Below are 13,855 nucleotides of genomic sequence, written 5' to 3' on the forward strand. Positions count from 1 at the left end.
AACAGCTGCACTGGGTTGAGCTCTCTCCAGTGGTTAACCCACAACACTACACCAGCTCTGCACCTCTCTTCATAAAGAGTCTTCATTTTTACTTACTTTGTCCAGTATCTTAGCTTAGCTTTATGTAGGGAAGATGAAAATTTTTGTCAGGTGTTCATGTCTCTGGACTACTGCCATTCCCTACTGTTTGACTGTGGTGTCCCCAGGACCAGCACTTGGCCACTCTTCAGGTAGAGCTGTGAGCATTTGAACCCAAAGGACTCACCAAGACTGGCAGTGGGACATACCAGATGACAGATGAAAGCTGGGGAGCACAAAGAATTTTGTGCTGTTGTAACAGCTGTTGTACTCTAATGATGTTTTGATGCATGGTCTGAGATGAAAACAGTGAGCAACAACAGGAATTGGGTACCAGGTACTTCAGCTCCCAGTGAGGAGGACAATTGTCCTACAGGCAGCATCTGACCTAACTGCAGGGTCCAATATTGACAGCAACTACAGCTAAAAAGAGAGGTTTCTTTGCCCTTGGTGATAAACTGTAACTATTTCCCAAAGGGCACGACTATGTTGAAGGTCACCAGAGGTACTTAACAGTTGGGGTTTCAATAAATTTTTGGTTCAGGCATAGCTATTTCATTCAGCAACCACAGAGAGTGCTTCAGCCCATAAATGTATGAGCAAAGCCTTTACTAAAGCTAGACAAATGTGAAAGGTATTACCTCTAACAGTATTCCAGACTTTGCAGTCTCACAAGATTAATTTAGGTGCTGTAAACCATGTCTACCTGGCTATAAACATTTAAATAAATTATAAAGGTAGCCAGGAATATAATGTTGGAATTTCTGGAGAACAGCACACAAATTTCTAGACAAAGCTTCTTGATGTGATACTTCAGTATGATCATTTTCTTTAAAAAATGAAAATGGAAAACAAGGCCTTCAAAAGCATTTTCTTTCACACTGTCTGTTGACATGTGAAAACCATACAGAAGACAAGTGCATGGCCTGACAGATGGAATACAAAACTGGTTTTACTTGCACTTGCTCTCCAGTTGGCTGGATTTAGCAAATGGAGGCTGCATGAGATGAATGAGTAATTGGAGTCTCTACAGCCAAGTTCACTTTGGGTGAGAGTGGTGGGCTGAGCCAAAGCACACAAGTGCCATTCATGTGGATGTCACCCTTCATTCTATTCTCCTCACACAAACAAACTCTTCTTCTTTTTCTAAAGCCATGGAGTACTGGGAATGAGGAGAGAGAAAAGGATCAGAAATCTACTTTAAATTATTATCATCTGGCACTGTTTTCAAAACTATTGAGAGAAACATGGGTAATTAAAGCTTTTATTTCAAGATATTTTGGCACAGTTTCAACAGACTACTTTCTTTTCCTTTCCCTCTTTCCATAGTACTTTCCATCTTCTTCTGAGGGCTTATTCCTTTCTGCCAGGAAGCTGTCACTATGGTCTTTCCTCTCAAGTTTTACTACAAGGATTAGTAACTCCAGGAAGACAAAAGTTCATAAACTCTGGTCTCCAAAGTATTTGTGTTTTGTGGTTGGACTGTTTCATATCTAACAAATTGTGAGATCTGATTGGAACTCTCATGGTCTAAGTGTTCATATGTGTCTTTCTCCTGCGTGGAATTTCTGCTGCTAAACAAGACAAGAATAACATGTATACTTCCCATCTGCCTATCACAAATAAATATATGGGGAAATTAACATCTCTAAGAGCTATGCTATTTCAGATTAAACAAGCTGGTGATTAAAAAATTACTGAGAGACCAGAGACAGGAGAGCAGGGAGGGAGACATAGAGAGACATAGGAAGCTATACATACATTTATACAGGGATGTACCTAGGCTAAAAAAAATCACAGCCATCACCAGCACAGACATTAGGGCAAAATCTACATTAACAGCTCATCTTACCAACATTGCCTGATTCTTTTCAGGGTACCAGTTTAAGTTATTTTGGCAAGGGAGTAATTTTCCAATATAATCTATGCAGGCATATTTGTACTATTTGAAAGCGCACCTATCCAGTACTACCCAGTACAACTGGGAATACACAAAATACTTTTGTATATATAAGTTCCTGAGCCACCTATTTGCTGGAATTACCAATGACTTGATTCAACATAATGATTTTCCTTTCAACTTGCACTAGGGTTTGAGATAGTGTTTGTACCTAGTCAGCCTATCACGTGTGCATAGAAGAAAGGTTTCCAAACCTTTTTGATCTACAGCCTCCCCCAGACTTCAGATGTAAATCTGACAATAGATTTTAATTTTTTTTTTTTGCAGAACCTTTTGCAGAATTATGCTTCAACATAATTCACACGCTGGAAGTTCAGAACCTAGCAATATTTCCCAAATGTAGTTCAGGTGTATGTTCCAGCTTAGCCTTCATTGTATTCCTTCCTCAATTCATGATTCACCTCACAGTATGGTTTCCATAGCTAAAAGCAGAAGGCTGAATAAACCAGTAAGGTCATATGCTCAATCCAAGCCTGGCCTTCTCAAATTAGTTTAAGTGCCCTCTGTGGAGCCTATGATAAATGTAAACTTGTTTATTTATAAAACCTTCCCATGGAAGCCTTGGCACAACATGGAAAGATAAATTTCTGATAATTATTTTTAATCTAATAATGGAAATGCTATATACAACAGATTTTGTGGTCTTTTGCTTGTTGTTTTTAGTAAGCACTGCAGTAATAAATCTTCAGTGCCAATGAGAGACACAAGATGTGCACATAAGAATAAGTTTCATACTCGAAAGTTCACATAGCTTGTAGATTAGTTGCAAATCTATGGAATATTGCTTTCACTAGCAGTGAATTTATTCTCTGTATAACAAGAAAATTCAAAGGTTCTTTAGCTAGGTTTGGTTGGTTGTTGGGCTGCAAAACAATTTCCAAATTCATTTAACTGGTATTCACCAGGAGAATTTACTGTTTATTTAAGACCATAATTTAACTTTGGAAGGCAGCAGTGAAAATTTATTTGGTTAAATCTCATTAGCTACTGGAAAACCTATCTGGAAATTCCTAATCTTCCTCACTTTAAAACAGAAATTTGGTACTGTAAATAACCTTGACTATAGGCTATAATTCTAAAGCCTGTAATTGCAAACAAGAGTAAGTTTACACACAAGGCTGCTCATTATTGTCCTTCCTCACAGGAATATTTCTACTGAGATAACAAAAGCTAGTTTATACCAAGGTAGGCACTTGTCTGGTTTTGTATCTATTCAGCTGTATCCTGGAAAAGAACAAAAGCACACATCTAAGCAAAATATGTGGATCTGTGCTTTTGTTTGCTTTGTAAACATCAAATCACAAAATGTTTTAGGTTGGCAGACACTTGTAGAGGTGATTTAGTCCAATCCTCTTGCTCAAGCAGGGCTACCCAAAGCCAGTTGCCTAGTTCCTGTTCAGATGGCTTTTGAGTATCTGCACGAATGGATATTTCACAGCATCCTTGGGTAACCTGTGCCAGTGCTCAGTCACTCTCACAGTACAAACATGTTTACTGATTTCATAGGGAACCAAAGTGTTTCACTTTGTGCCCACTGTCTCTGGTCTTGTCACTGGGCACCACTGAAAAGAGCCTGTCTCCATCCTCCTTAGACTCTCCCTTCAGTTATTTGTACACATGGGTGAGATCCCTCCTGAGCCTTCTCTTCTCCAGGCTGAGAAGTCCCAGCTCTTTGAGCTTTTCTTAATATGAGAGATGGTCCAGACCACTAATCACCTTAGGAGCCATTTACTGTGCTCACTCCAGTATATCCACGCACATCTTGTACTGGGAAGCCCAGAACCAGACCCAACACTCCAGGTGTGGCCTCACCAGTGCTGAGTAGAGGGAAAAGCTCACTTCCCTTCATCTGCTGGCAGGACACTTTTTAATGCAGCCCTAGATACCATTAGCTTTCTTCCTATTTGGACACATGACTAGTTCATGTTCAGCTTGGTGTCTACCAGGACCTCCAGCTGTTTGTCCCCCAGCCTGTACTGCTGCCTGGGGCTGTTCCTCCCAATGTAGAGTGTTTTGTGCTTTTCCTTGTTGAATTTTGAGAGGTTCCTCTAAGCCCATTTCTCCAGCCTGGCAAAGTTTGTCTAGATGTCAGCACAGCCCTCTGGCATATCACCCTCTTCTCCCAGTTTGGTGTCACCTGCAAATATGCTCAGGGTACACTTTGCCCCATCACTCACTCAGATGATACATGATGCTTTTCTCTTTGCAGCTGTCCTAGATGCCTCTTCATAAGGTCATGGACTGTCATAGCTAAGGACTTCATAAACATAATAATAACTTCATAAACGTAATAATGCTTCTGTGCTACATTTACAGAAATGTTCGTGTGTACATGTCCTCCCTCTCATTCATCTAACTTCTCTGACACTACAGCTAGAAAAATTCAGGAAAAAGTAATAATATCAAACAGCAGTTTTGGAATGTTTGCACTCCAAATGCAATTCAACTGCACTGTGATACAGACACTTCTCAGTAACGTCTTTCTATAAATTCAACTATATAAGTGCTTGAACACCCTTGATGACCTTATTTACTTTCTGCTTCATTGACAGTCTGAGAGAAGTTGAACAGCACTAAGACTTTCCTTGCCTCAGAGGAGAAAACACCAATATCTAGACTGCAGAGTAAATATACTCTCCAGCATGTTGCAGTCCTGCTCCTTCAATTACTTAGCATCAGCTCCTTATTCCCAATCAAAATTATAATCCTCACATTGCTGTAACACAGAAGCACTACCACTGAAGTGGCTTGTAAGTCATCTGCCTGAGCTTTGCATGAGGAAAGGAGAGGCAGACCTTTTATCAAGCACATCACTAACATGGGTAAAGTCCCATCCAGCTAGTACTACTGCAACTAAGGGTGCAGAAGGAGAAGGGTTTCCTTTTACTAGTGCTATAGTGGCCAGCACAGACTTCCAGCAAAAACCCCAAGTGGCTTTTCTTAACAAGGAGCAGTCCTCAGCCACTATGCTACATCCACAGTACATGCATATACATCCCTAGCCCACCCAGGGTATGTTTATTTTTGTTCACTTTCTGGGCCAGAGGTATAAAAGTAAACCAGGGGCATGTAGATTTGACTGTTGTATATCATCAGAGGAAGGCATGGGCTTCTTCAGTACGAATTCCATCTTGATCTGGATTAAATACAGCCCAAAATGGATGCATTCGAAGTCATTACTTCCAAAGTGCTCTACGGTAGAGCAATACCAATTAAAAAGATCCAAAGGGCTTGGGAAATTATGAAATGTAAAACAGCAGTGAATGAGTAACTTGCTGACCCAGCCTAATAAACTAGCTTCTTTGATGGATGATAAAAGAACTTTGAGGAACAGTGGTTTTAACTGCTCACAAGTTTTTATTATCACTAATTTAGCACTATCTCTGCTATTTCATTCTGACCCAATTACCAAAGGATCTTGCATGTGGCCTTCTGCACTTTCAGAATAGATAAAGCACCTTAAAATCTTTTTCCAACTTTGAAAATGTACATGGCTGCTTTCAGTTAACTCAGGGGAAAAATGCATCATGAAGAACAAGTACTTTATGTACTTGCTACATTACTGGCTTAAGTAATGCTACGAATCAATTTAGGAATGTTGTTTAATTATTTTTTTTTCCAATTGAGCCTGAAGCCTGAAGCAACTTTTTTGAGTGTTGTGTCTTGGGTTTCTATACACTTGGTGTAAAAAAAAGAGCCTCAAATTTTGCAAAATGAAATACTGGGGCTACTCCCACATGAACAAAACTGCTTGACAAAATAGATAGACCTCACTGTAGTCTGAAATACAATTATTCCCTTAGATGTTATAAATTTATTCTTTGCAAATAACTGTCTAAATCATTAAATGATTCACATAATTTCTGCCAATCCACATATAAGTAGTCATTTTCATATTATGCTTTGACACTTACTTGTTTGCTTGCATTCACTGGATGATTTGTCTCTTTATTTGTATGTTTTCAATGGCTGGGAATGTCTCAATTCTGCTTAGAACTGTTATGATCCAGTTGTATTTGAAACTGTTTGTTACCCTCCAGATAATAAATAATAACTGTCTGAAGCACTTAGCAGTTTTCTTTTCCTTCAGAGATGTTAATATGAAAGAATAGACTCTCTTCCCAGAACTGCATGTTCTCTTTTCATTAGCCTTTATAAAAACCACAAATCCTCAAAATTCTAACTTTTCCTGAAGAGAAACACTGCAAGTTTTAACTCATTTTTGTCTGAGTTCCCTTCCCTGCTATGATCTGTTGTTAAAAGTAGAACAAACCAAGACAAATAATCACATTCCAATCTTTATTTTTTTTTCTTTTAAATCATGTTTTACAATATGTTCATGCATGAATGCTATTAGTTCTTCAAGATTATCTTGGGCTTCACACATCTGGGTCAGTGTGCCTGTGCAATGCAACAGTGTAACTCCACAGAATCATCTATTTTTAGAGGAGGATAACAATATCAGAACAATTCCTCCCGGGTAAGCATCACTAGGATGTAGCTGAATGGTGAGGAAGCACACAAGTAGCTGGACAACTCTGTGCTACTTCCTTGGCTACACTGAGCTTTCTAACTTAAGAGAACAAAGTTATAAGAGATCGAAGTAGAGTGCTGGTAATGGCTTGATTTTATTCTTGCATTTTCTTCAGAACTCTTTAACTCTTTTTGTTATCTTGTACATAGCAATTCTCTCTGCTCAGGTCTCAGTCCCCAGGGTCCACTTATGTCTCCCACATCATACTGTGGAACATCATCTCTTGCAGGAGCATGAGTGGGACAGAAAGCAAACATTTTCCTGGTATTTCCACATGGCAGAAGAGTCTCTTGCATGCAGCATCATGTGAAAATTCTACAAATTGTAGCAGTTGGTTTGGTGGGTTTTTTTTTTCCCAATTCTGGAACAACAGCTGGGCAATTGCATAGTTTTGATCTGGTGTCAAGGAAAAGTACATTGCAAGGGCGCTGTGAATTCTAAACTCATACTGGTTGTTCAGGTAGATATACCTGTGCACAATTTTTAATCATTATCAAAGTTATTTTAAAATCCCATCATTCAAAATCCCCCGTTGTGTTACAGGCTGTGATTTAGTGAACAAAAAAAAAAAAAAATCAAAATGCTCTCATAAAGCACTTTGAGAACTAAAGCTGAAAACTGCAATGTGGGAGGCAGGGTGTACTGCCTGCAACCCATCTCAGTGCAGACTGCCATTAGCTGATGTCAAGTGATCAGCCTGACCAAAATAACAACCCGAAGGCAGATGGATGCCTACTACCTGATTTATAGCACATTAAAACTCAGCACTCAAAACTCTATCATCCCTGTCTTGGCACATTTAGCAGCCACTACATACCAGAACCTCTGCTACTGGTGCCAGTCCTTGGCACAAGGTTGTGAATGTGACCAGCTGTATCCTGAAATAAGTTGGCTGTTGGCCTGCTGTTGGCCATCATGGGTCTGGAGAAATTTATAGTCCTTACAAGGTACATGTGGATAGTTATAGTTGAGATGGGATAGACTTACAGTCTGTCCCCTGCAGTTAAGTTAGACACATTCTGTCTCATTTGCAGAGTGACATAGACAGAGCTGGCCCTGGTGTCATGCATGACAAACAGCTGGCCCTGCAGAGACCATGGCCAGCCTGCCTCCTGCAGAGTTCAAGGCTCCTCCACCATGAAGTCCCATAATGCATCCTGCATCTTTGCTCTCCTTTTCCCATCCTCACAGATTGCAACCTGTCTGAACATGTTTCTGCAGCAAAACTGGCATGAAGACTGAGCGAGGTGCCAAGCAAGGTGCTTTACAGAAGCAGCATGACTGAGTCACAGACTGAGCAGCCCAGCTTAAGGCAGGGCAACTGTTAAAAGCATCTTGGGCACCCCTAAAGGCTTGTGGATTTTGTATTGTTCATATGAATATATCCTGTAATATTCTCTAGCTTTCATGCAGCACTGCTCAGCTGTAGCTTTTTGATGGCGAAATTTACTGCTGGTATAAAATTCTGCTACTTTTTGAGAGATTACTACACAAGATGAATTTGGAGCTAGGTCATGTTTTAAATGATCTGTTATTCCCTTTACTCCATGTACCCAGAAGCAGTGGAATGAACTCACAAGTTAGGTATAGCAAACACAAATCAGAGGAAACAAAAATCAAGAGGAAAGGAGTGGCCTTATAATCAGGGCCCAGGGTTAGGAAATCTCAATTCTCAAGGCTTCCTGAAAAAGTCCCTTTTCTTCCACAGGTCTCACAGAGGGGGATATTCTTAATCAGTGTGCACAGCACCTTACTGCACTTACCCTTCTGACTCTTGCACATTTTTTTCACTGACTTTACTCCTTGTAATAAGGAGTTAACTCTTGTTAACTGTGTGAGCCTCTGTTTGACTGAGGTCATAGTTTCTTGCTGTAAACAAGCTGGATTTCTATACTGAAAAGAAGAATTTATTTCAAGAACATTTGCTCTCGCAGTCTTCTCCTGTGGGAGGCAACTGTGAGAAAGAATATCCCTTACTAAGTGTGTGGAGGCCACACTACTCAAGGGGAAGGTCAGGCTGTGGAGAGAGATTTCTCTTCAGATTAAGTGCATTTGCTGGCAGGAGAACATGTTTTGACACATGAAGAAGGCACCTACCCTTCCAGGCAAATACCAATCTGCAGTTTGCAACAGGCCACTTGAGATAGAAGCTGCAGTAAAAATATAATAGATATTAAACCAACTGCAATCTTGTTATCCTGAACAGGGGTAAAGTCATAAACTACAAGTTGGCAGAGATGTGGGAGAGAACGGGGAAATCCTCACATTTTTCATTTACAGAATCACAGAAAGGGCAAGATTGGAAGGCATCAGGGCAGGTCATCTGATCCAGCCTCCGTGTTCAAACAGCGTCATCCTACTGCACCTTGAGGGGGACCTTATTACAGTCTACAGCTTCTCACATGGTGGAGGGGCACACACTGACCTCCCTTCTCTGGCAGCCAACTACAGGACCTGGGGGAATGGCCTGAAGCTATGGCAGGGGAGGTTTGGGCTGGGTATCTGTGTTTTTCACCCACAGGGTGGTCAGGCATTGGGACAAGGCTCCCCAGGGAAGTGGTCACAGCACCTAGCCTGACAGAAGCATCTGGACAATGCTCTCAGACACTTGATTTAATTATTGGGGGTGTCCTTTGAAGGCTCAAGAGTTGAACTTCATTATCTTTGTGGGTCCTTTCCAACTTAAGACTATTCTGTGATTCTGCCAAATTGCATCCAGGTGGTTCTCCTTACTATGCAGATATGGAAAGCGCATTGGGGACGAGGCAAACAGCGCTTTCAAAGCACCGGGTACTGAAGGTACCAGCGCCAAGCGCGTGCTGTGTATGAGAGCGTCCACGTTTGCCTGCTCATTCCAGCAGGTCACCACCCAAGGACCATCACAGTGGCAGGCGACAAGTGACCAAGCCCGCCCGACCGTGAAGCACCCTGAAAGACCGGACCAGGCCAGCAGGAGGCTGCGGGCGCGCTCCATTTCCCGGGCACCCCGCAGGGACCGCGCGGCCGAGACCGGACCGCTTGTCATGAGGGAAGCGCGGGCCACGCGCATGCGCCGCCACCGCTCCGGCCGCGTCCGCGGCCCGGGAGGGAAGGGGCGGGCGGGGGAGCGGGCGCGCGCTGCCGCCGCCGCGCCTGCGCGGGCGGTTCTGGGGCGGGCGGAGCGGGGCCGAGCGGGGCCGTGGGTGGCCGCGGCCGTGCCCGGCGCTCTGCGTGCCGCTGCCGCGGGGCATGGTGAGCAAGGGGCCGCTGCTGCGCCTGCTGACCGCCATCAACCGCAGGAAGATGAAGCTGCTCATGGGGCTCGCCTTCGTCGCCTACGTCGCCTGTGAGTGAGCGGGGGTGGGGGCGGGTCTGGCACGGCCATTCATTGCCCGCTGGCACGGCGCCCCCCGTCCCCTCCGCCCGCCGTGCGGGAGAGGAGGAGGAGGAAGGGGATGGGGAAGATGTGGCGGCTGCGGCACCTCCCGCACCCCGTTGCGCTGCCCAGTTGCGGGCGCGCCGCAGCTCCGGCCCGGCGGGGCAGGGGCTCCCCGCGGGAAGCTCCGGGCTCGGGGCTCCTGCCCTGCCCTGCGGAAACTTTGCCGCGTGCGGCCCTGCCGGGCGTCCCCCGGCAGCCGGCGCTCCCCTGCCCCGTCCCGAGCGCTTGCGGGGCGCAGTAAGGGCGGGACGTGGCTCCGCGAGTGTTTCCGCAGCCGCTCCTGTCCTCAGACCGCGCTTTGTCCGCCCCGATAGCCACCTGGTAGCGGTGAGCAGCCCTCAGGGAAGATTTTCCAGGGTAGGCCTCGTGTCTGGTTTTTGTAAAATCCTCCCAAGTCCTTTGAGGGCTAAATAAATGTTTGTTTATTAACTCGGCGCGTAGCTGGAGTCCTGAGAGCCGGGGAAGAGGCACAGAGGTACTTTAGAAAATCTTAGAATAGCCAGTGACGGGGATGTTTATGACTTCACTTACTAGCAGTGACTCAGATAGATTTAAAATGGATTTAAAACGCTATTCTGTCAGCTCTCTTCACGTACTTGTTTCTTCTGTTGCAATTTTAATTTATTTTATTTCAGCCGGTTTCGTTTTCGGACTCCGGTAGATTCTATGCGGACAGCACGATACCTTGTCAGTTCAGATAGGGAACAAGCCGTTCTCTTGCTGCCTGAAGGCACATAGGTATAGGTGAGCTAGCTTTGTGTGCATCACATTTCAGATCCTTCCTTTGGATTTGGGAAGGTGGAGAGGTACAACGCAAGTAATTTTGTTAGAGGGGTGGTGTTTCCTACCACAGAAACACAGCAATTCCCTTCATTACCATATGTTACTGTCTTTACTGGACCTCACTATTTAGGTGCTTCTGTTACCATTGAAGTTGTGTTTCAGCTCTGACTTTCAGGACAGTTTGTTTGTCCGAGTGAATTTAGGTCCCTTGCATCTTGACAGCTTAATGTCAGTTCTTTCTTTGAAAGACTTACATGTTTTGCTAAGAATGATAGTTTTCAAAACATAATTTAATAGGCTGCTGTGAAAACTGGATTTGAGTGGTAGGTGACACAGTCATTGGGACCTAGCTATTGATTATATTCTCTGGACAGTAATTGGTGTTTGCTTTCTAACGTTGTGAGTAAAAGTTAGCCTTAAGGAGAAGCCTTCTGACTGCTTGTTTTTTGGGATTCAGAAGGAGAGGGAATGCAGGTCAGTGTGGCAAAAAAGCGGCTTGAAAAGGCAATAAGTTGGTGTCTGATGGGAACATGTTTTTTGCAAATCTAACATGCTGTGCTTTCCCATCTTTTGACTAGAGATCAAAAGTTGTGGAATCCTTAGGTGTCAGCTACATAGTATGGTATGGTATGGTATGGTAGCAGATGCCACAGCTCTATCAGATTCTAGAGAGAATATTTTTTGTTTGCTTTTCTCAGGAGTAATTATTTATGATCCCATTCACCTACCCTAAAAGGGTACTCCTCACAATGTTACTGAATCATCACTACACTCTGCTTGCAGTCAAATAATGCCTGACTGAAATAGCAGAGAATCTGAGAAAACTGAGCAGCTGGTGTAGGTGTATGTGCTGGCACTTCTTACATTCCTTCTTTCTGAAGTACTCTCCAAATGACTAAGTGTTTTTAGGCTGTGTGCCTCCTTTCCATGAATTTCTATTCAGTATTAGGGCATGGGCATTCAGACTTGCAGCACATTTTACAGGGAATGGAATAGTTGGCAAGGACATTATTTTTTTCTGAACTAGAGGACAGGACTTTTTAAATAGTGCCATTTTGTCAGCCTGTGTGTGAAACCCTGAGCAAATGTTTTGGGAATGTAATTTAGAAAAATATTGTATTTCAGAGAAATCTTTTGCCTTTGACTGCAAATTGGTTACAAAGGTGCCTGAAGAACTTCTCTGTGCGAGTTTGCAAACTAGAGAAAGAACTTTTGCATACAGTTGAAAGGCTGTGAGCTATTTCACTCTCAAGAGTCATTGAGTGGCTCTCTTGATAGTTTCACACAGTGGTGGATGGCTGGGCTGTGTTCAGTATCTCTGCTCCCCAACCATACAATGACTGAAATTTGTTTGCCGTGCACCAGATGAAGGAGCTGGTCTGGACTGAGATCACCCTTTTGTGTTACAGCAGTTTGACAATGTGGGTATTCAACAGCTGTTTGGGCCCTGCTTGAGGAGGTGGTGCACAGTGGTAAAATGGGATAAAAGCTGGCAGTGCTGCTGGCAGCGTTGCCATCACATGCTTTGCAGGTCTACACTTAGGAGCCTGGCTCCGCAGGAGTCCTGTTTACTTTGGTTGGAGTAGCATCATGGCATGATATACACTGTTAGAGTCATATTATAAAACCCCTGGAACTCCTTTATGGACTTCAGTTGGTTCCCTAGTAGCACTTAGAGCCAGAAAGATCCTTACTTTGGATTTGAATTAAGGTAGTATTTGATGCCTCATTTCTGTAAGTCTAATTTATATTAGTTTTAAAAAATCATTCACTCGAAACATTGTGCTATGCATGGTTTGTATGTATAAAAATAGAATTCAAAAGGAGCATTTCTATGTAGCAGGCAATTAAAAGCTGTTGTGACTTAAGCAACTGTTTCCTGGGAAAAGGAAGTGAATAAAGTTTAAAATTTACCTTTACCTTTTCTGTAGGCGCTGGGTGAAAGGGGTGATGTTGTTCCCCACTGCCCAGGTGATGAATTTGGAGATACTGCAGCTGGCAAGCTGTCTGAATCACTCTGTAATATGTCAGCCTGCTAGTCAATTTTTTATTTACACTCTTCATAATTAGCTTACTTGACTCACCTTCAGTGCTGTCTTCTTCTGTGAACATTGCATGACTATACTATGCTACATATAGTGGGAAACCTTGCCCAGAGGTTGAGTTTGCATTGCCCTTTTTTAAAGGGAAAAAGTCTTCTGCTCCAACTTTCCTCTGATTTAACCCCAGCAGAATAGTGCAGGAGTGCTAATGCTAATCAAAGTGGGGTGGAGGGGTGTGTGGAGGTGGACTGAAACAAATTCTTTCAGTCATGAGCTCCACTTACATCATCTTGAAGCTGTTGTGAAACCACAGCTTCAGAACATGAGGTGATTATAGAAGTGAAGTGGGTTTAATTGATTTTTGTTGTCTGTAATGAGAAATGTAGACAGATCATAAAAGAGCAGTGGATTAAATCAATAATGTTAAAAAACTTCAGTGTCACCACAATATGAATAGCTTATATGCAGGCTGAGAGTGTTCTTCTGTTTTTAAAAACCCCATCTGTGTGATGGGATGTCAATACATAGACACCTTAAACTCACTCCCTTGGAAGTTTTAAGAGTATATTCAGCTTTATATGGACATGCAACCGTGCTTCAGTGGTACTGTCTTTGCAGAATCAGAACCTATTTAAGTTGTTGGAAATACACTTAGAATCTTGTAGTCAGGATTTAAAGACCAGAGCTCATCAATCTGCATGGTTAGGTTTAATCTTGATGCTACTGTAAATAATCTGCTGATGTATGACAGGGCAGTTGCATGTTCTTAATGAAAAGTTAAGAGCTCTATTTTTGGTAAAGTAGAGCAGTTCTCTTTACTCATTTGTAGATCAAATGGTTCTCAGGAAGTATATCAGTAGCCTTGTTCCTTTTCCCAGGGGAAAATGGAATAGTAGGGTGCTGTCATGAGATCTAAGCCTAAGACCTCATTTCCTTTGTAAGATAAGTTATAGCACAGCTATTAGAACAACTTAAAATGAAATGTCAAAATAATGTGAGGGAAGTACATCCCGTAGTATAGTGGCTTGACTTTTCACAGC

The 13,855-nt window shown here is 42.9% G+C and overlaps 1 protein-coding gene across 2 annotated transcripts in view; it reads left to right on the plus strand.

Moving 5' to 3' along the window:
• The first annotated feature begins 9,696 nt into the window (after window positions 1-9,696).
• UXS1 (UDP-glucuronate decarboxylase 1) overlaps window positions 9,697-13,855 on the plus strand; it is a 54,686-nt gene continuing 50,527 nt past the window's right edge. Inside the window, exon 1 of one of the 2 annotated variants that reach the window (XM_054654489.2) lies at window positions 9,697-9,897. In XM_054654489.2, the coding sequence (XP_054510464.1) occupies window positions 9,801-9,897 (97 nt within the window). In that variant the 5' untranslated portion in view covers window positions 9,697-9,800. Of the gene's footprint in view, window positions 9,898-10,229; window positions 10,348-13,855 lie in introns of those variants that run through there. The other variant, XM_077173373.1, reaches the window with a different exon arrangement.

The sequence above is a fragment of the Agelaius phoeniceus genome, chromosome 2 (assembly GCF_051311805.1).
Source record: "Agelaius phoeniceus isolate bAgePho1 chromosome 2, bAgePho1.hap1, whole genome shotgun sequence".
In the NCBI taxonomy this organism is placed as follows: Eukaryota; Metazoa; Chordata; class Aves; order Passeriformes; family Icteridae; genus Agelaius; species Agelaius phoeniceus.